General features: G+C 48.1%; 1 protein-coding gene across 1 annotated transcript in view; it reads right to left on the bottom strand.

Annotated features, from left to right (window-relative positions):
* Nucleotides 1–23,157, bottom strand: part of SBNO1 (strawberry notch homolog 1) — a 946,695-nt gene that overhangs the window by 210,930 nt on the left and 712,608 nt on the right. The window contains exons 20-22 of the mRNA XM_086942451.1: nucleotides 9,758–9,832; nucleotides 8,134–8,280; nucleotides 7,960–8,054 (exon numbers count right to left, since the gene is read on the bottom strand). Coding sequence (XP_086798577.1) covers nucleotides 7,960–8,054; nucleotides 8,134–8,280; nucleotides 9,758–9,832 — 317 coding nt within the window. The remainder of the gene's footprint in view (nucleotides 1–7,959; nucleotides 8,055–8,133; nucleotides 8,281–9,757; nucleotides 9,833–23,157) is intronic.

Genomic DNA, 23,157 nt, shown 5'->3' with positions numbered 1-23,157 from the left:
CGCCTGCAGCATCTTTCTTCACAGGCTCTGTGAGAAGTTGGCCTGATATTCAGTGTTCACTATTGTAGTGATCACTATGTATCAGTCCAAACAACCCTTATGGTGATTGGTTGTAAGTCAACCTTATAGACCAGCTATCCTAGTAGCGTGGATACGAGCAGTCTTCGGGCTAAACTCTAGAGGGCGTGTTAAGCCAGCTGTTATACCATCACATATACCCCTTGAACACCAAGTGAAAGGACACCACACAAGTGTTATGAAAATAAACAGTGTATTTATTTAGATCACAACAGCCCTGTACTCTTTATGAGGACAGGGTACTAAGCACACAACAAAACTCTTACGAAAATACTTTGAATTGCACAATTTACACAAATGCCCGAGGGGCACGAAAAACCATATACTCTAAAAGTGGAATGCGAAATTACTAGCAGGTAAGTACTGTACTAATAGGCTTTGGAATCGCTAGGACTACGTTACTGAACCTTCAGATTACTAGTAGGAGGCCTAGGGGACTCGGGTGCAGAGTGTGCACTCTCACGCGGGATGCGGGACAAAGTCTATGGGAGCTAGTAAAAGCAAAGTTACTGTTCTCGGGCGAACCCGATAAGGTAGGTTGAAAACAACAGTGGATCTGGACCCTTGGATAGTGAGGCTATGCTGGGGCACCGAAATGCCGAAGTTACCTAGCCCAGGGGCTGCAGCTGCATAGGTCTGAAAAGACGTCGGGAATCCTCGTTGTCGAACCAGGAGCCTGAAGAAAGAAGTTGCTGGCAGGCGACCAGTGAAGATTGTTCGAAGTGATCCAAGCCTGGATCGAAGATGGATGACACCTGAAAGCAGAGGGGACCAAGTTCGTGACCACTAGCCAGTGATCAGATGGCACCAGGAGGGCACCGGATGGTAGTCACCTCGACCAGGTGAGTGGGCGACGCTGGGCTCTGCAGTCTCACGGACCAGGAGGCGTTGTCGGCGACCAGGATGGAGGTGCGAGCTGTCCCACGATGGTTGATGCTGTCGACGTCGCTGGACCCAGGATTGGGGCAACAAGTCTTGGCAAATTCAAGCCCACGCGGTGGACTCAAAATGGCGTCTGGAGTGGACCAGGAGGGTCCGGGGTGCTCCTCTTTTGGAAGGGAGCAAGGGCCAGTCTGGAGCAACCAGACCAGCAACGTTGTTGTCGTCGGGCAGGCCACAAGCCAGCGGGCTAGTAGCCAGACATCGCGGTGAGCAGCAAAAAGCAGAAGGGCCCCACGCAGATCTCGTGGATGCTGGGAGGCTGGACTTCGGTGCTGGAGCTGCTCAGGGTCGGGGCTTCTCGGACCCCAGAGCACTCACCAGAGGATCCCTCGGCGGTCGTGCTGGATAGAAGTCGTGCAGTTCTGATGATGGCCGGTCCCTCGAGGTCTCGTCGCACCTACGGTTCTCAGCTTAGCTGTAGAGGTGGTCAGAGGTGCCAGGGAAGCCGGGTCTCGTCGAGCTGGGCAGTCGGATTCCGGAGGAAGGACGTGCAGCAAACCGCAGAGTTCTTAGATGGTGCCTGCGGATGCAGGGTGACTACTCCTTAGCTACAAGGGAGAAATCTTGAGAAGAAGTCGAGAGTTCCTTTCGTAGAAAGTAGTTTCTTGATTCAAAGATGATCTAATTTGGAAGGGTCCCCGCTCCTGCCTTTATCCTAAAGAAAGGGGTGGGTACGCGACTAGGTCCTGCTCTAGGGGTGGGACCAGGAAGGGGGGTGGTTACACCCCTCTCCCATGCCGGACTTTCCCCAGGCCAGGGGCTGGTGTGCCCCTGGAACTGGTTCTAGCCGGCAGATGCGTAGTGAGCACCGGGGTGCCACTTGCAGTCACCTTCCTGTAAAGCCCTGCCTACCCAGGATACACAAAACCCTGTCTGGGATGGTGCTAGCACCGCCCCTGACAGGAAACCCTTTGTCCAAGCTCCCCTCGCTGTAAGGACTCCCAGCTGCAGGGGGTCAGACTCGTGTCTGTGGTGGCAGCATCCATTTTGTGATGCTGAGGCTTGGGTTAACTTTAACCGGGGTTCACAGTTACATACATGTCGTGTCCCTCTAGAAGGGTGGAATGCTAACCCCGTCGCCAGAATTGGCGAGGGGTTAGTATTCCAATTCGTATGACACCTTACTCGACATGTTTTGATAAAGCGATACCAAAGATAGCATTTAACCGAGAGGATTATAATGCACTTAAGAGTATATGGTATGCGTTATCATGGAACAGCTATTAGGACTTGGTTCCGCAAGCTGCAAACGGGCTCAGCTCATGCCAGAGCACCATCTCACACGATTCCAAGCACTCTGCCTTCAGGATTGTCAAGGCCTGCCATAGGAGTGACTGATAGGAATCTGTGTGTCCATTTTAGGGTTAGATATAGGTATACTATATCTAAAGCAAAGGGTGATTACACCACCTTGCCCCAGCTGTCGTGCAGCCAGTTGTGTCAGATTTAGATGGCCAGCCAGGGGTGGCATAATACATGCTGCAGCCCCTGGTAGGCCCTGGGTACACCTATGCCATGAGTTACAGGGTCTGATAAGGTGGCCCAGTATCAATTGGGAATGTACCTAAGGTACATGGAATCCATTTTAGAGAGAGAGCAGTAGGCCTGGGGTCCTGATTGGCAGGGCCCCAGGCCAACTAAGTCGGAAAACCAGCAAAACACCAGGCAAAAAGTTGGGGGCAACCATAGTCAGGTATCCACCTTCCTACAGGCTCCATAGACTTCAACGGCGAAACCCGACACATCTTCAACACCTAAGCACCCGCTTCCTGTGGGTGAGGTAACGTGAGTACTTCGGTGCTCCCAAGTGTCAAGGTTTTTAGTTGTATCCTTCTAGCTAGACCGGAAGTGTCCTAAATCTTCATTTACTTACCTTTTACGTTCCTATTGACTTTCGATTGACTCTCGCGTGAGAGTACTGACTCTGCACATGCTGCCTGTGGGCCTCCTACTCCTAACCTAAGGGTCAGATAGTGTAGCCCCAGTGATTCCCTAGGCCTTCTCCTTTCCCAAGTCGTGGTTCTTATACCACTTACTTAGTATATGGTTTTACGCGCCCCTAGGGCCTAACTGTAAATTGTGCTATTTAAAGTATTTCTAAGTGTAACTTGTTATGTGCTTTTGCCTCTAATCTCATAAAGAGTTCAGAGGAGTGTGTTAGTAAATAAATACATATATTTTATATATATTCTGTGTGGTGTCCTTTCATTTGATATTCAAGGGGTTACATATGGTAGAACAGCTGGCTTTACACGCCCTCAAGAGTCTTTTAGCTCACGACTGTCCACGCTACCTCTAGGATAGCTGGGCTATAAGGTTGACTTTGCAACCATCACCATAAGGGTTGTTTGGACTGGTGCAAGGTGTTCAATAGAATAGTGAACATCATATACCAGGCCAACTTCTCACAATGATTTCCTCCTTTACAGTCCTCTTTAGTCCAGCAAAAGTCCAGTCGCCACTGGACTACTGGTCTCCAGTCACAAAAAAAACAGAGGTTTCCTTCTTCTGTTAATATCTCTCCTGAGTGACCAAACTGATCCGACGACTTGAGTGCAACTTTTGAGCACCAAGACCTAGTCTCCCAGGCTGCGCTACGGTTAGGAGTGATCTTGGCTACCAACTCACACAAGCAGGCTTCATCCGATTTTGTGGCCCTGTGCTGTGAACAGAAGTCAGTCAAGTGACTGAGTTCACCTGTTGTGGCTGGGACTCGGGTGGCTTTTTTTTCGAGCCAGGCGCAACACAAGTACAGTCCTTACTTTGCTAGCCCAAGAAGCAACAGGTGCAGTCCAATCTTCAGTGCAGACTCTTTAGTCCTCCTTCTGTCCTCTCTCCATTCCAGATGTGATCTGAGTTCTTGGCACCGGGGATGCCTCTTATGCTCAGAACGGGACCCATCAGAGAGTTTGTGGTCACTAGCCAATGGGCTACTTGGGCTCCTCCTTCCTTATGGCAACTTGCTATTAAGTGTTGCATCTAGCAATACCTTGATGATTTATTCTACAGACTTCAAAGTTTTCATAACCCTCCTCTGTGGAGCTTGGTAGTCCACCCTAGAGGTGTGGACACCTCAGATACACGCTAATGGGAAAACTGGTTTGACCTGTGATTGTCCCTCGCTGTCCCTGATGCCCTCCTGTCTACCTCAACTAAAGAGCAGTCCCTCATGTGTGCTTGCCATTTGCCCATCAAAGGACGCTTTCTAAGTTTAAGCTTGCCTTTTCATATCCTTTCCTGGGAGTCGTTTACACTTCACCTTAGGAGGCCAGAAGGTTGTCTTGAGAATAGATCTTAAACAGGCACTAGAAAGCTAGGGCAACAAAGTGGCAATTTACTAAAGTTGCACTTTGCCCACCAGTTGCATTAAATTGGATTTAACCATTACATCAGATTTAATGTACTGAATCTCTTGATACCTTGAAGTACAAACACTAGTAGTCCCACTGAGCAGACAGCAGGGCTGAGAGGTCAGCCTGTAACTCTGTACTCATGAGTCTAACTAGTCTTTCAACAGTAAAACCACAATCATGATTTTTACTGTTAGGACCTAAAAGAAACTTGAAACTGCAAGTCTAACATTTTAATATAATGCACCCTGCCATTTCAGGGAACTGTTGGACAGCTTGGACACGAAACTGGATAAAGGATACAGGATTATCCTTCCCTCTGTCCAGACCCTTTACTGGGGGGTGGGGGTGGGGGGGGGGACACCTGAATCTTCCCAACCCTTTCCTTTGTGTACTTAAGGGCTTACCCTAGGGTGGCTCTGCAGATTTGTCATCGGACAAGGTTCAGATCTGAAACCACTTCTACTTCCACAGTCTGGGCTCTTTGGATTTCGTTGGACTGCACTTTGTGAACCAAGACTGTTTCTGGGGAGACCCCTGCTGCCCCGGGTCTTGTCATCCAGCCAGTCCTTTGCGTCATCTGTGCCTGTGCTTTATCCATGTTATCTCTAGGCCTGTGGGCATCAATGACACGGAGTGAAGGAGTCATTCCCATGCATCTGGAGGCACTGCAACTAAGCTGACCGGTCTTCTGCTCCTGACGTCCTCTGGACTTCGAAAGGTTCAGCAAAACATGTGGTGGTTATGTAACTCTCTCGGGGCCTGCACTGCCCTCTAAACAAGTCTGAGGCCAGTAACCCTTGTCTGAACCCCTGGAACAGCACTCCTGAGCACCAGGTTTGACTTGCTGTTGCCAAGGCTTGTTGACTCTTCTCCAGAGATCTTCAGGCTCCAAGAAGCTCCAGCCTCCAGAATCTCTTCCTGCCAAGATCTTCGTCCTCACCCCATCCCCTGCACCATGGGCCTGTATCTTTGGTGAGCTGCTAGAGGTACTCTTGCAACTCCTGTGCCTTCAGCCTGATGGTCCTCTTGAGGGTCTTTGGCTCCAGTGGGCTCCCCTGCTTGCTCTGGATCTGCTCTAACTCCTCCACTTGGTAGTCCCTTAGACCTTGGCAGTCCCGAAACTGCACCTTCTTAGTTTTCCACATTTGTTCCTGCTGCCAAGGTTTGTTGGTGCTCCCGCTGGACGCCGACCTCCTGGTTCTCGACTTCCGACATAGGACAGCTTGTGAACGGCTCCCGGTCTGCCACAGCGTCACCTGGTCCTCACAGCTGCAGCGACAAGGTCACTGCCAACTCTCCATCTTCCGTCATCAATGGTCACTGGTCTTTTGTGCCTCCTGGTCACTCCCGAGTGGCATAGACTCTGTCCCCTCTGCGTACAGGCACTCCTCTTCAAAACTCCACCCTTGTATTCCACCGGACTTTATCACCTTGTTCGCCAGTGGAATTGTCACTGAAGTCCTCCATTGCATTATATGGTTCAGACGCCACTTTGCACCTGGCTTCCCTGGTGTAGGTAGCCTGGTTCCTGGGGTTTCCACAGGTGGGGTAACTCTCCAGCTTTCTATCTTTCACTGGGTTTCGTCAGGGTCCTCTAGGAAGGGTCCTTCTTAAAAACTGCAACAGCCACTTCCCCATTGACTTGCATTGAGTATGCGGCTGCGTTTCCACTCTGCACATGGCCTCTGTCGGGTTTCTGGGTACTTACCTTGGGTGGTTCCTTGGGTCACCAGTTCTTCTAAGTCTTCTGGGTCCAGTCTCTACTTTGTCGCAATTCGTATTACACTTTATTAGTATATGGTTTGGTCTCCCCCTTGGAAATCGCGGTTTACTTACCTGTTTTACATTTGTAAATATTGTGTGTATTGTGGTTATATCTCCAGGTCGGAGATATACCAATGTGTGAGTGTATATAATAAATATAACTATTTTTATAACTACACTGTATGGTTCTTTTTCGTTTAACCCACACTATATGATGAACACTGGTAAAACAAACTGCTTTACACTCCTTCTGGACTAAGCCTGAAGGCTGCTCTCCTCAGCTACCACTTGGAGAGCTTTCCAAGGTTGTCTAAGACGACTAAAATAACCATAAGGGTTGTCTGGATTAGTGCAGGGTGCTTCAGTTAAATAAGTGTGCACCATATACTAAGCCAGCCTCCTACACTAGGGAATTACAGGTAAACCAAGTAATGTCAAGTAAGGATAAACCAATTAAACATGTATCTTTTTAAGAATGAGTGTCCTGATTAGCAGGGCTTAGGGCATTTCAGGAGTCATTACACCAGTGCTTAGTAGTCAAAATGGGGCAAACCAAATGGGGGTGAACCTGCAAAAAGCCTGTATTCTCACACCTGCATCATAATCATGGGCAGAATAGGTAGCAAACAAAGAATGTAGTGTAAAGAATCTTCCTTGTAATGGCAAGAATTCAAGCAGAGCAGCTTGCTGTTCAATGGCAACCAAGTGCGGCCTCGGTCAAAGACTAAAAGGGAAAGCACAATGGGCACCTTGTCCTCCTGCGCAAATGTGAGTCTGCATCAGCATCCATGGTCAGGCAACAGGCATGGATCATTTAGCTAGAGAAGAGACAGGAGCCGGGACAGGCCCGTGGTGTTTTCAAAGGGTCCAACTAGCGCGTATAGCTAACCCATCAGCAGTATTCCAGATGGAGCGTCTCATGGTCCTTGGAGCCCACAGGCATGCTAGAGTAAGTTGAAAGCTATCTGAAGGGTCAGAGCATGACTTTGCCGAATGTCAGATAAGGCGCGGTGTCACAAGCGGCTCTCAGACACTGGTTGTGCCGGGACAAGTTGCAGGATTAACTCCAAAGTAGACTGATTCCAGGAGCAAGATCGAGGATGCCCTTCTGCCTTCTCAGGAGTTCCAGAGTGGCAGGAAGAGGCTGAGTACCACTTTATTTTGCTTTTTCATAGATATACAAGAGTATTCAAGCACAAAGACTATCCGCCTCGGGATGGACTTTTGGACTGAATTTAATTTGAGATAAATGTGTATCTGGAAGAGTGGAGTAGTTCCGGATCAGTATCTAGTGGTGCAGAAAGAAATGGACGTCAGCGTCTCAAAAAAGCACCCATATAGGCTCCGCGTTCGAGTTCTGGAGGGGCGTCAGTCCAGTGAGGCACAGCACCACCAACTGGCAAGCATAGATATTGCTGAAAAAAGCTGGATCTAGTCTGATTCCTGGGGAATATTCAGAAGATGAGGAATCAATCAGCTGTTCGAGGTATCTTACTTCCTTTACTATTTTGCACTTTCTTCAAATCAAGGACTAATATTTTCAATAGAATTCTGAAAAATCCTGTTGCTGAAACAATGGGTTGTGAGTAACATACCATTTAAAATAAAAGGTAACTGCAGCATCCAATTTAACAATCAGCTTCACATCAGAACAAACACAATTCATAAAGTTAAAGAGGTTATTAATAAATAAGGCAACAAAGTTGGAAACAGAACGCCACTGGTTAATTCAAATATCAATGTGACAAACATAAAAAGACATGCTCAGTGGTTAACTGAAAAGAAAAAAATACGGAGCCTTTTTCTATTACATAACACTTACCGTGTAGAGTTCTACATGCCCTGAGGTAGAATATCCTGGAGTTAAGAACTTTTTTACATCAGCCTTTCTTACTTTTTCATCTCCAGAGCCTAAATCTGTAAACAATAAAGTAGTAGATGTAAGAAGATGAACAAATATGCATTTAAAAAAAGATTCAAACATATGTAATTATACCTAAAATTCCCATGTCATATCTTCCATTCTTTTTGGCATTCTGGATAACAGCATTCAGTGTGTCTGAAAAATACTGGAACAGAGCATTTTGCTGGTGTACTTCCATACCAAGAATTCGGTTAAGGAACCTTCCTATATTGTTGTAATCTGTTGATAGAAAAATAAATGAAAAAAATACATTTGTTAAGGGGCTAGGTTAAGCAAAAAAATTTTGTTAAGTAATAAACTGGGAATTATGAACTTAACTCAGTTCTCATTCTAAGGTAACATTTATTGGATTAAAAACAGGAAACAATCTTTTAAAATATGTCATAATGCTTTTCGCTATAGAGCTATGTCGTTTCACGAACCTAATCACAAGGACTCGATAGGAAAGCTAAATTGGAGTTCCTCAGAGGGTTATCCCCCTGTAACGTACAATGAACGAATGCACATTTTTGCGTAAAAATCATCACCTACTTATTTAGAACCAATGAAGTACCTCCACCTTAAAGTATACAATGTGGCTTGAAGGAGCCTAATGCTGCAGGTAGTGTTGTAAAAGGAAATAATAAAAAATAAAGAAAACTAGGGAACACAGTTATATGATATGCAGACAAGTAGATTGCTTAAATGGAGTAAATTGAGGCTAGTAAAATAGTGCAGTCTTCAGCAAAAGGTGCTTTTAATAGATCTAGAATATTTCAACTTAACAGAACCTGATGAAAGTGCACTTATTTGAAACAATGTGCAAAACTACTAATAATTATATAAATATTACAGCCCTGTTTTTAGATACTCATGGGGGCGCACCAAAATGAGTCTAAAAAGAGTAAGTAGAGAAATGTTCTTTATTTATCTTTGTTCAGCAAAAAAAAGGCACATCAATAAAATATGTAGTGAGATCAGCCAACGCGTTTCACTCCCTACCAAGGAGTTTCTTCAGGGCGCTGCGAATATTTTCGGTAAGTTGTCCTTTGTAGGATCTCTCTGTGACCACACTGGTATTTTCTCGGTCGTTATTCCAGCCTATTTCTTTTAAAAAACTTATGGAGTATCTCTCTTCCCTTATCTTTTCTTGTTGTCGTGGACTTTGTAGGTCTTGTCCAAAAAAGTAGTTCTGGTACTTCAAATAGCTACCCGTCCCTGGTTGTATTTGTTCTAGGTGGGTAAAGTGCTGTAATGACTGTCGTCAGTTTCGGCGTCTCGGCATGCCTGGAACCAGCCATGCCGAGAAAATACCAGTGTGGTCACAGAGAGATCCTACAAAGGACAACTTACCGAAAATATTCGCAGCGCCCTGAAGAAACTCCTTGGTAGGGAGTGAAACGCGTTGGCTGATCTCACTACATATTTTATTGATGTGCCTTTTTTTTGCTGAACAAAGATAAATAAAGAACATTTCTCTACTTACTCTTTTTGGACTCATTTTGGTGCGCCCCCATGAGTATCTAAAAACTGTTTAACTGATCTGGAGAGCACAGCGACGCCAAACAGCAGCTGGTGTCGGGGTTGGCAGCACAATATCAAACTGACTTGATCATAGACTCATTGGCACTGGAGGTTAGGTGCGGCATTTTTTAAGGTCCGCTGCTGCTTTTTCGTACAAATATTACAGCCCTAACAGTGATAAAACTTGCCTTACCTTTATCAAGTGTCAGAATTCCAGATCGGTCTTCGACATTAATGAGTCCAACACCTATTAACCCTTGCCGGACATCTTAAGAGAATAAAAATGGTGTTACTTTCAACAACAAAAAAACACACGATTAAGGCACTGGTACTGAGGAGTTACCATAAATCTCAAAGCTATGAGAAAAGTGGCCAGAAATAGTATTGGTTTAAACATTCATAAGTCAAATAGAGCAGGTTATTGAGACAGATTAACACTCTTACAAGAACTTGTGAACATTAGCAAAAGAAAACTGTCCCCTTATTACAAAGGTAGCGGATTACAATTCAAAGCCTAGAAGAACAACATAACATTTGTTTGTTTTGGAAGAAAGAAAAGAGGAGGAGAATATGGCGGCTGCACGCTGAGCAGCCGCTGCGCCTGAGATTTCTACCCGTTGCCCCATCGGGCGATTGACCGCCTAATGGAGTGCCATTGTCGGTAAAGTAAATGTGAGGCAACCTACCTACTGCTGATGTTCCCACAGTGCGTTCCCGGGTTTGTTCTTTTTTCTTTCCCCCCATATACACTGCGGCGGACGGCGCATACAGCAGTGAGGCAGCGAGGCTCAGGGGCTGCGAGGCTGCAAAGGCTGCGCAGTCCGCTGAACGGTCCGCGATATCAGTTCGGGGTTTGGGGTTTTTGTGTTTGGAGACATTCTGCTTTTTGTGGCAGAGCGGTGGCCGCCGCGATTAAGGCTGCAATTAAGGCTGAGGCACCTGTGGGCTGGTTTTTTTTGGGCTCAGCTTTGGTCTACAGTTCCTATCTGGCTCTCTTCTTCGGCATTTTCTTTTAACCAGACAGGCCAACCTAACACGGATGTGCATTGGATGGGACAGAGAGTTTGGGGAAGAGGGGGACCAGGACTGCATTCCCAGCTTCGCTTGTGTCGACACCGGGACTTGTTCTTTCTCCTCGTTTGGCTCCAGGCGCTGGGGGACTGCGGCACTGAAGCTGGGGAGGAGTCGCAGAGTGGCAGCCCGCGGTCTCCTTAGGGGGGCATTAAAGGAGCAGCAGTAGAGGTCAACCTGGAGCGGATTAAGGAGGCAAAGCTTCAGAGGTACAAAATTCTGGCCAAGTGGAGTCGTGTCAGGCGAAGGCTCAAGCTCAGCCTATCCAGGACAGCCAGTTTTACTAAGGGTTGCAGGTTAAAGGGGTTGGAATAGCCGGGGAGAGTGTTTCTGTCCCTGCTCCTGCCTTCGTCCCTACTCCTATTTCTCCCCCGAGTAATAGCAAGAGTCACGGGAGGGATAGGAAGCACAGGTCTAAGCCAGTTAAAAATGCAGCTGACCAGTTGCAGTTGAGCAAATCAAGGGAGGGCTTAGATACCAGACCAGATACCAGCAGTCTTACCCCCAGGGACATCGAGAGTGGCAGTGATTGTGAGGAGTTGGGCAGTGGCAGTGGTGGTAAAGGAGCCGGCTGGACGACAGTGAAGGCTAAGACCAGGAAAGGCGGGAAGATCAGTAAAAAGTGCATCTCTACCTTCTTATCACGAGAGTTTAAAAAGAAGAACCCCAAACTTTCTAATGCCAAGGCTAAGGGTCCTTTTTTAGATTCAAAGCCTAAGATTACACCCTCCCTCAGGTCTTATTTTAAGGTCTTGCCAGAAGTACTGTTTCTGGGGGAAGCTGGTAGAAGAGGTCGGACTTCAGTCAGCACCAGATTCAAGAGAGTCATGTACCCCTACTCCTATTCCTATTCCCTCCCTAGTAAAAGTAAAAGTAAATCTAGGGATCCATAGGCTGGGGGAAGATCGCGCTATAGTAGATACTATAGTAAATACAGACAGCGCTGGGCTAGCAGTGAGGTGGCAGGATGGAGGTGGGAAAAGGGGGGGCGGGGGGAGGGGGGGGGAGAGGAATCCACAGGTCATATCCCTCATGAAGCCACCCCAGGGAAACTCCAGGATACACTTAAGGGTCATAGTCCTGTTGTTAATGCTGAGGGAGAATGTTCGGATGGAGGAGTAATGGCCAAAAGTTTAGAGGTGCATACTCTGGCTCTAGCTCTTGCTCCGGCCTCGGCCCTGGATCAAGATTTCGCTTCTGCTACAGAGGCACATTCAATCTCCTCTATAGAACTACTCATGGTCTCACTGGTGGTGGACATAAAGGGCTTTGAGGTTTTGGCTTCAAATCAAGGGGAGATCAGAAGCTTCTGTGAGCCATTAGATAAAAAAGTGGATCTTTTGAACGTAAGGACAGAAACTTTGGAATCTGAAGTGGGGACACTAACTGGTCAGCTGAGTGTCATGAAGGGGACTTTGCAATCTTGAAGAAAGAGGAGGGAGCACTAAGAGACAGGCTGGAATCTATAGAAAACAACTCCCGCAGGAATAACTTACAGGTATTGAATGTCCCAGAGGGCAGCGAGGGGAGTGATCTAAAACCTTTTATGATAAACCTCCTAAAAGAATCACTGGATTTAGAGATCACTGCTGAGGAGCTGGATAGGGATATCCAAAGAATTCATCGGGACCCCTTCAGACACAATCCGAACCATCCCAAGCCAAGGAAAATCCTTATTATTTTCCATACCTACTCAGTAAAAGAGAAGATTTTGAGTCTCTCTTAAACTTAAATCGCTGAGGGGCAAGGACTTTCCTTTTCAGATACGATCAGATTTGGCTGGAGCCACTCTAGATCGACAGTGGGAATTGGAGAGGAAGTTGGAAGAATAAAAAAAATTGGAAGCAGTGGCCCAACTAAAATTTCCCGCCTCCCTGAGGATTATGTTAAAAAATGAGATGTACAATGTAAGATCGGTACAGGAGGCTGAGGACCTCCTCGTAAATTTACAGTCAGGTTATCGGGTTAAGCATATACAAGCCGTATGCGATGTCAGTTTTGAGGTTTGCTCTCAGATTCATATCTACATATAATTAAGTACCTGCCCATGTAGGAAAGGGTGGGGGGAGGATTGGTAAGGTTTCTTTAGAACGGGGGAAGAGGGGGGAGGAAGGCGTGACAAGTGAGATTAAGATAGCTATTGATTAGGTCTTCCTCTTTCCTATCTTCCGCTTATCTATTTCTGGTTCTATTTTTATCCCCCCTTCTCTTAGAGAATGATAGGCTTATACCTATATTGGTATTCAAGGGTTAGGGTATTAAGAGGCATATTATAATAGATGTGGGTAGGCCGGCTCCCCTAGTTGGGGATTTTAGGTTTTGCACTCCTGGGTGGGGTTTTTGTGTACTTTTTCATTATGGTGGGGGTACTGGGTGGAAATCTTAGGTTGCACTACCTGCACTAATTTTTTCCGGATGATTGGGGGTTGGGTTCTCCGGGGGGGGGGGGGGGGGGGGGGGGGAGAGGAGGGTTAAAATCTTTAATAAAAACCTCATTTCTGCTATTTTGGACATGTCCAGTCTTAGAATTAAAGGGTGTATGAAAGGTGCAGAGGGTGCTAATAGCACAAGTTACTTCCCTTCAGTAACAAAATCTGTAAGAAACAGTAGTTAGTATTAGATTCCTTACCTTAGAATATTCACAGGCGTCAGTCTGGATCCGGAAACTTTTGCGTAGCAGTACCCCTGTGCGTCAGTAGGCGTCGTCAGCGGCTCTGCGTCAGTCGTTGGCGGCCCCGGGATGACATCGCCGGAGTACTTGGACGCCGCCCTCGCGAGCTGACGTCCGTTCTTTCTTTCTTCCGCGCCAGCAAGCGCAGATCCGGAAAAAGGTGTACCCGTAGTCCATTTTTGACTAACTTTTTCGATCCTTTTTGATCATCTTTCGAAGTCACTACGACTCAGACGGTGCCAGTAGGGATGCCCGGGTTCAAACCCTGCGTTGATTGCAACCGAATGATGTCGGTTACCGACCCCCATCGCCGGTGCCTGACCTGTGTTGGCCCAGACCACGACAACAAGTCCTGCTCCAACTGCCGGGCCCTGACGTCCAAATCTAGACAGGAGCGGTCCCGCAAGTGACTCGAGCTCCGGCAGTCGGCCCCGCGCCGCTCGAGGTCCCGGTCCGGAAGGAGGTCGAGGGACCGGTCGCGTGCTCGGAGTGATCATAGCTCCGAGAGTCGTCACTAGTCTTCGGGCTCGAAGTCCTCAGGTAAGAGGCACAAGAAGTCGAAGAGGCGTCATTGCTCTTCTGACTCCCCCCCCGAAGCTCACGCGACGCGGCCGGGGGTTCGGGCGACACCGCCCTGAGAATCCCTTGCAAACATCAATATTAGCTAAAAAAAACAATTTCACATTTTTGTGTGGGAAAGTGTGGCATCAACGGGCTCACACAAATTTCCTACCACCCAGCCACCCACACAAATGAGGCACCATTTTTATCGGGAGAACTGGGGGAACGCTGGGTAGTAGGAAATTTGTATGAGCCCGGCAATGCAACACTTTCCCACACAAAGGTGTGATAAAACTGATTTTTTTCCAGCTAAAATTGAGGCTTGCAAGGGATTCTGGGTAAGGAAATGTTGGGGGATCCATGCAAGCCATACCTCCTTGGAAGCTCCCGGGTGTCTACTTTCCAGCAATGTGTGGGTTTGGTAGGTTTCCCTAGGTGCCGGCAGAGCTAGGGTTAAAAAACTACAGCTAGGCACTTTGCAAAAAAGGGTCATTTTTCACTGCGAAATTGAGGTGTGACCACGTTGCGTTTTGCGCCGTTTCCTGTCGCAGGCACTAGGCCGACCCACACACGTGAGGTGCCATTTTTCTCAGAAGACTTTGAAAAACGCGAGGTGGAAGGACATTTGTGGATACATGCAGATTCCAGAACTTTTCACCACAGAAATGTGGGGAAAATGTGGCTTTTTTGACAATTTTTAAGTTTTGCAAGGGATTCTGGGTAATAGAACCTGGTGGCAGGCAGTCAAGTCACCCCATCCTGGAGTCCCCTGGGTGTCTACTTTTTAAAAATGTATAGGTTTGCTAGGTTTCCCTAGGTGCCGGCGGAGCTAGGGTTAAAAAACGACAGCAGACACATTACACAAAAAAAGGGTACATTTTCATTGTGAAAATGTGGTGTGTTCACGTTGGGTTTTGAGCCCTTTCCGGTCGTGGACACTATGCCTACACACCCAAGTGAGGTACCATTTTTATTGGGAGACTTAGGGTAATTCGGATTTGTAAAGCAATTGTTATTACCTATTGAGTTTTGATGCATTTCTGCCTTCAAAATAAAAGACATTGTGTAAAAAAGAAGTCCTTTTGAAAAATGACCAATAATTTTCATGCTAGTATGAGTATTCCCAATTTTGAAAATGTGCAAATATGTACTGTTTCTAAACTCTATCATTTGTACCAATTTCAAAAATACATAGGTGTCTCCTACCGATTTTTTCCATGCATACATTTCAACACAATATTTGCTATATACCCGGTACATAATAAAAAGCCATTGCAAATTGCTACTCAGTTTTTGACTGGGTTCGTCTGGTTCTTGGTGAACCTAAAAGTCCTATATATCCCCACAACCAGGAAGGTCCAGCGGATGTAACAGTATATTGCTTTCAAAGAGCTGTCAATTACAAAAAGTTACAGGTGAACACGTGGACACAAAAGGCTGTTTTTCTCAATTAATTTTCAATTTTTCCAATATTTAACTGTTAGTTTCTATAAAGAAACCCTGATGATCTACACAAATGACCCCTTTCTGAATTCAGATTTTTGTCTACTTTTTTTTTTTACATGTATAGCTTTCCAGGATCCATTATTGCTTTCATACTCATTTTTACCATTAACTGGAAGGAGGTTGAAAGCACTAAAAATAGCAAAAATAGGCTATGTCCCAGAAAAAATGCCAAAACTATGTAAAATTTGTTGGTTTTCTGACAAAAGTCTGTCTTTCCCTAAAGGCTGGGGAAATGATGATTTCAGCCCCACAAACCCTTTTTTGATAACATTTGCAGAGAAAAACCCAGATGCTTTCATTTGCAGCCGGGTTTTCCCATTTAAAAAAAAAAATGTTGCTGTATTTTGGCTAATTTCTGGGACCCCGCCAGGGGAATCCACAAACCCTGGGTATTTTAATAATCCCCATGATGTTGGAAGAAAAGGACGCAAATTTGGCTTGAATACCTTATGTGGTCAAAAAGTTACAGAGGTTAAAGTGCGCAATACCCCAAATAGCCCAAAAGAACAAGTTACTTACCTTCGGTAACGATATATCTGTAAGAAACAGTAGTTAGTATTAGATTCCTTACCTTAGAATATCCCCAGGCGTCAGACTGGATCTGGAAATTTTTGCGTAGCAGTACCCTTGCGCGTCGGCAGGCGTAGTCTGCGGCTCCGCGTCAGTCGTCTGCGTCGTGGGCGCCGTGATGACGTTGTCGGAGTACTTAGACAGCGCCTCGGCGCGCTGACGTCAGTTCTTAGACACAGCTTTTCCCCGCCAGAAATGCAGAGCCATGTTAAAAAACCAACATCGGTGCCATTGAAACTAGGGCCCTGAAAGGGGGTTACCTTAACCCTAGATATCGGTTCGCAGAACGCGGAGAATGGGTGGGGCGGTAAGGAATCTAATACTAACTACTGTTTCTTACAGATATATCGTTAACGAAGGTAAGTAACTTTTTCATCTGAAAGAAACAGGTTAGTATTAGATTCCTTACCTTAGAATAGATATCCCAGCAATACCAACCCCGGTGCTGGGTCTGCGAACCAATAATCACACCAGAAAGTCCTGGAGGACAGAACGGCCAAAGAAGCCATCCCTCCGGACTTGGCTGTCCAGGCAGTAGTGTCTTGCAAACGTGTGCAGCGATGCCCACGTAGCTGCCTGACAGATGTCCTGCAAGGGGACTCCCCGGCCCAGGGCAGTGGTAGCTGCCGTGGCCCGAGTGGAATGGGCCCTCAGCCCAACAGGAGGCTCCTTCTTCGCCAAGGAGTAACAAACCTTGATACACAAGACGACCCACCGAGAGATGGTCCACTTGTGTACCCCCCGTCCCTTCTTAGTGCCCACGTGACCAGCAAAGAGTTGGTCATCCACCCGGAACTGGCGAGTGCGATCGAGATAAAACGAGAGCGCACGTTTTCGGTCCAGACGGTGGGGCCGCTCTTCCTCCTTTGAGGGATGCGGAAAGAAGGTGTGCAAGGTGATAGACTGCCCGATGTGGAAGGCCGTGAGAACCTTGGGCAGGAAAGAGGGTCTAGTCCGCAACTCAACCTTGTCCGGATGGACAGAAAGGAAAGGAGGTTTGGATGAAAGAGCCTGGAGCTCACTCACTCTCCTGGCAGAGGTGATGGCAACCAGGAAAGCAGTCTTCGGAGTAAGAAGGCGGAGAGGACAGTTGTGAAGTGGCTCAAAGGGAGCGCACATCAGATAGGTAGAACCAGGTTCAAGTCCCACTGAGGCATCACAAACGGAACAGGTGGAAACTTGTGTGTAAAGCCTTTCAGAAAACGAGTTACAATAGGGGACTTGAACAAAGATGGTTGATCAGGCAGCCTTAGAAAGGCAGAAAGGGCAGAAAGGTAGCCCTTGATAGTGCCCAGAGCAGTGCCCTGCTGGGCAAGAGAAAGGAGGGAGAGAAGAACCTCAGAAATAGGGGCAGAGAGAGGATCCACAGCCTTTGCTGTGCACCATGCCACAAATCTGTTCCACCTGCAGGCGTATACCGACTTTGTGGAGGGACGCCTGGCTGCCAGAATGACATTACAGACATCAGGAGGCAAGTCAAATGGCCTCAACTGTCGCCGCTCAATCTCCAAGCAAGGAGGTGGAGACTGGACAGGTTCGGGTGGAGGACCGTCCCCTGCTGCTGCGACCGAAGGTCCTCCTGAAGAGGCAGACGAACCGGGGGGTCGACTGACATACTGAGTAGCTTGGGATACCAGTACCTTCGTGCCCAGTCCGGAGCCACAAGGATGACTTGGGCCAAGTCACTTTTGATCTTCTTCAGCACTCTGGGCAGAAGTGGTATAGGCGGAAAGGCGTACAACAGACCGCAACTCCACTCGCGACGAAAAGCATCTCAGAGCAAGTGCCGTCTTGGAAAGAATATGCTACTTACCAGTATGCATCTGTTCTTGGCATGAAGGGCTGCTGACATTCATATCTGTGCATAGATCGCCGCCTAGTGTTGGGTCCGGATGATTGCACATTGTTGTCCTGGAAGAGTCTTCGAAGTATCACGAGATAGGTGGCTCCTCCCCTGGACTACAGTGCGCATGGGCATCCTCTCCATCCCCAGATTGTTTTTCGCCATTGTGGCAGAGATGGAGTGTAATACTGAAAGTGATGACCATGCCTGAAAATGATTCTGAGAGCTACAGCTGCGACAGGCACCGGGGAGGAGGGCGGGCGATATGAATGTCAGCAGCCCTTTATGCCAAGAACAGATGCATACTGCTAAGTAGCATATTCCGTTCGAGGCATGAGGGCTGCTGAATTCATATCTGTGCATAGAATAAATAGCAGTTACCTCCTTACCGGCGGGTGCCCGTGCCAGCTGCAGCAGTCTGAAAGAGAGTTCTGAGAACAGCCTGTCCTACAGCAGCTTGCTGTTTGGAGTGTATGTGAGAAGTTGGCCTGATATTCAGTGTTCACTTTTCTAGTGATCACTATGTATCAGTCCAAACAACCCTTATGGTGATTGGTTGTAAGTCAACCTTATAGACCAGCTATCCTAGTAGCATGGATACGAGCAGTCTTCGGGCTAAACTCTAGAGGGCGTGTTAAGCCAGCTGTTATACCATCACATATACCCCTTGAACACCAAGTGAAAGGACACCACACAAGTGTTATGAAAAATAAACAAGTATTTTTTTAGATCACAACAGCCCTGTACTCTTTATGAGGACAGGGTACTAAGCACACAACAAAACTCTTACGAAAATACTTTAAGTTGCACAATTTACACAAATGCCCGAGGGGCACGAAAAACCATATACTCTAAAAGTGGAATGCGAAATTACTAGCAGGTAAGTACTGGACTAATAGGCTTTGGAATCGCTAGGACTACGTTACTGAACCTTCAGATTACTAGTAGGAGGCCTAGGGGACTCGGGTGCAGAGTGTGCACTTTCACGTGGGATGCGGGACAAAGTCTATGGAGGCTAGTAAAAGCAAAGTTAGTGTTCTCGGGCGAACCTGACTAGGTAGGTTGAAAACGAAAGTGGATCTGGACCCTTAGATAGTGAGGCTATGCTGGGGCACCGAAATGCCGAAGTTACCTAGCCCAGGGGCTGCGGCTGCATAGGTCTGAAAAGACGTCGGGAATCCTCGTTGACGAACCAGGAGCCTGAAGAAAGAAGTTGCTGGCAGGCGACCAGTGAAGATTGTTCGATGGATCCAAGCCTGGATCGAAGATGGATGACACCTGAAAGCAGAGGGGACTAAGTTCTTAATCACTAGCCAGTGATTGTGTGGGCACCAGGATGGCACCGGGCGAAGTCACCTCGACCAGGTGAGTGGGCGACGCTGGGCTCTGCAGTCTCACGGACCAGGAGGCGTTGTCGGCAACCAGGATGGAGGTGCGAGCTGTCCCACGATGGTTGATGCTGTCGACGTCGCTGAACCCAGGATTGGGGCAACAAGTCTTGGCAAATTCAAGCCCACGCGGTGGACCTAAAATGTCGTCTGGAGTGGACCAGGAGGGTCCGGGGTGCTCCTCTTTTGGAAGGGAGCAAGGGCCAGTCTGGAGCAACCAGACCAGCAGTGGTGATGTCGTCGGTCGTCGTCGGGAAGGCCACAAGCCAGCGGGCTAGTAGCCAGACAACGCGGTGAGCAGCCACAAAGCAGAAGGGCCCCACACAGATCTCGTGGATGCTGGGGGGCTGGACTTCGGTGCAGGAGCTGCTCAGGGTCAGGGCTTCTCGGACCCCAAAGCACTCACCGGAGGATCCCTCGGCGGTCGTGCTGGATAGAAGTCGTGCAGTTCTGATGATGGCCGGTCCCTCGAGGTCTCGTCGCACCTACGGTTCTCAGCTTAGCTGTAGAGGTAGGTAGAGGTCAGAGGTGCCAGGGAAGCCGGGTCTCGTCGAGCTGGTCAGTCGGATTCCGGAGGATGGACGTGCAGCAAACCGCAGAGTTCTTAGATGGTGCCTGTGGGTGCAGGGTGACTACTCCTTAGCCACAAGGGAGAAATCTTGAGAAGAAGTCGAGAGTTCCTTTCGTAGAAAGTAGTTTCTTGATTCAAAGATGATCTAATTTGGAAGGGTCCCCGCTCCTGCCTTTATCCTAAAGAAAGGGGTGGGTACGCGACTAGGTCCTGCCCTAGGGGTGGGACCAGGAAGGGGGGTGGTTACAACCCTCTCCCATGCCGGACTTTCCCCAGGCCAGGGGCTGGTGTGCCCCTGGAACTGGTTCTAGCCAGCAGATGCGTAGTGAGCACCGGGGTGCCACTTGCAGTCACCTTCCTGTAAAGCCCTGCCTACCCAGGATACACAAAACCCTGTCTGGGATGGTGCTAGCACCGCCCCTGACAGGAAACCCTTTGTCCAAGCTCCCCTCGCTGGAAGGACTCCCAGCTGCAGGGGGTCAGACTCGTGTCTGTGGTGGCAGCATCCATTTTGTGATGCTGAGGCTTGAGTTAACTTTAACCGGGGTTCACAGTTACATACATGTCGTGTCCCTCTAGAAGGGTGGAATGCTAACCCCGTCGCCAGAATTGGCGAGGGGTTAGTATTCCAATTCGTATGACACCTTACTCGACATGTTTTGGTAAAGCGATACCAAAGATAGCATTTAACCGTGAGGATTATAATGCACTTAAGAGTATATGGTATGCGTTATCATGGAACAGCTATTAGGACTTGGTTCCGCAAGCTGCAAACGGGCTCAGCTCCTGCTAGAGCACCATCTCACACGATTCCAAGCACTCTGCCTTCAGGATTGTCAAGGCCTGCCATAGGAGTGACTGATAGGAATCTGTGTGTCCATTTTTAGGGTTAGATATAGGTATACTATATCTAAAGCAAAGGGTGATTACACCACCTTGCCCCAGCTGTCGTGCAGCCAGTTATGTCAGATTTAGATGGCCAGCCAGGGGTGGCATAATACATGCTTCAGCCCCTGGTAGGCCCTGGGTACACCTATGCCCTGAGTTAAAGGGTCTGATAAGGTGGCCCAGTACCAATTGGAAATGTACCTAAGGTACATGGAATCCATTTTAGAGAGAGAGCAGTAGGCCTGGGGTCCTGATTGGCAGGGCCTCAGGTCAACTAAGTCGGAAAACCAGCAAAACACCAGGCAAAAAGTTGGGGGCAACCATAGTCAGGTATCCACCTTCCTACAGTGTACATCTACGCAGTAGTGTTTAGTAAATGTATGTATGGTGGTCCATGTGGCTGCTCTACATATATCCTCTAGTGGAATGTTACCCAGGAAAGCCATGGAAGCCCCTAACTTGCGTGTGGAATGCGCTCTAGGGGGAACTGTTAATGTGCGCTTAGCCTTCTGATAACAGATCTGGATACATTTAACAATCCACCTGGCTATACCTGACTTGGAGATGGGGTTGCCTTTATGTTGTGGAGAGAAGGCAACGAACAGCTGTTAAGTCTTTCGAAAGTCTTTTGTCCTGTCGATGTAACACAGGAGAGCCCTTTTGACATCTAAGGTGTGCAGTGCTCGGTCTGCCACTGAGTCAATGTTGTGGAGAGAAGGCAACGAACAGCTGTTTAGTCTTTCGAAAGTCTTTTGTCCTGTCGATGTAACACAGGAGAGCCCTTTTGACATCTAAGGTGTGCAGTGCTCGGTCTGCCACTGAGTCAGGGTTAGGAACGAAAACTGGCAGTTCTATGTTTTGGTTAAGGTGGAACTGCGAAACAACCTTTGGCATGAATTTAGGGTTGGTGCGATGCACCACCCTATTTGCATGAATTTGCAGGTAGGGTTCCTGAATTGTGAGGGCCTGCAGCTCACTGACCCTCCTTAGCGATGTAATAGCTATCAGGAAGGCCACCTTCCAGGTAAGGACCTGTATTTCACAGGAATGGAGTGGCTCAAAGGGTGGCCCCATGAGTCTGGTGAGAACGATATTTAAGTTCCAGACTGGTGAAGGGGGGTGTCTGGGAGGGATTACTCTCTTTAGTCCTTCCAAAAGGCTTTAATGGCAGGCACCCTGAAAACAGAAAGGTGCTGCCTGTTTTGAAGGTAAGCGGCTATGGCCGCCAAATGGATCCTGATGGAACTGTATGCCAGGTTGCATTGGTACAGATGCAACAAGTAACATATGATGTTTTGCGTAGATGCGTCCAACGGATTAATGTTATTGTTGGAGCAGTAAATACAAAACCGCTTCCATTTGGCTGCATAGCAGGCCCTGGTAGTCGGTCGTCTTGCCTCCTTGATGATGTTCATGCACTCAGGAGGCAAGTTCAGGTATCCAAACTCTATGACCTCAGGAGCCAAATCGCAAGGTTCAACTGTTGGAGATCTGGGTGCTGAATGTCGCCATGGCTCTGAGTGAGGAGGCTGGGAGTGAGGCGCAGCCGCTGGTGAGGAACCACTGAAAGTTCCAGGAACGTGGTGTACCAAGCTTGCAGTGCCCACGTTGGAGCAACCAGGATGAGTGTCATGGAGTGCTGTCGCAGTTTGCGCGCCACCAGAGGTATGAGGGGGGCTGGCGGAAAAGCGTACGCAAATCTGCCTGACCAGTTCATCCATATCGCAGTGCCCTGAGACTGCGGGTGTGGGAACCTGGCGGCGAAGTTTGGGCATTTTGCGTTCTCGCTTGTGGCGAAGAGGTCGATGTCTGGATGACCCCACCGTTGGAAGTATGGATGGAGCACTGACGGGTGGATCTCCCACTCGTGCATCTGATGACTGTGCCTGCTGAGCAGGTCCGCCATTTGGTTGTCGACACCCGGAAGATGCTCCGCCATGAGGAAGATGTTCCTCTGAATGGCCCACTTCCACATGCTCTGCGCTAGGTGAGACAGCTGCGGGGAGTGCGTGCCTCCCTGCTTCTGGATGTAATACATGGCGGTCATGTTGTTCGTCCGGACTAACACGACCTTGTTGCACAGGAGCAACTTGAATGCCTTCAGTGCCATGAAGATCGCCATCAGTTCCAACACATTGATATGCATCCTCTGCTGTTGTGTTGTCCATAGGCCCTGCACTGTGTATTGGAGGACATGCGCTCCCCAACCCTGGAGAGATGCGTCCGTCGTTGGCACTATTTGTGGGACAGGCTCTTGGAACGGTCGTCCCCTGCAAAGGTTTTGTGGATTCCACCAATGCAGAGAGTTGTAAGCACGACCAGTCACCAACACTAGGTCTTTTAGATAGCCATGAGCCTGGTTCCACTGTCGGGCTAAGCATTCTTGAAGGGGACGCATGTGCAGCCTCGCGTGCGGGACTATGAATATGCAGGATGCCATCATACCGATCAGTTGCATGAACACCTGCGCTGGGAGGGATCGCTGAGGTTGGAACCTCCAAATGAGCATCTGCATGCTGTTGAC

This window comes from Lissotriton vulgaris, chromosome 11 (assembly GCF_964263255.1).
Source record: "Lissotriton vulgaris chromosome 11, aLisVul1.2, whole genome shotgun sequence".
NCBI lineage: Eukaryota > Metazoa > Chordata > Amphibia > Caudata > Salamandridae > Lissotriton > Lissotriton vulgaris.
The sequence above is the reverse complement of the archived record's forward strand: the minus strand, read 5'-3'. Positions and strand labels throughout refer to the sequence as shown.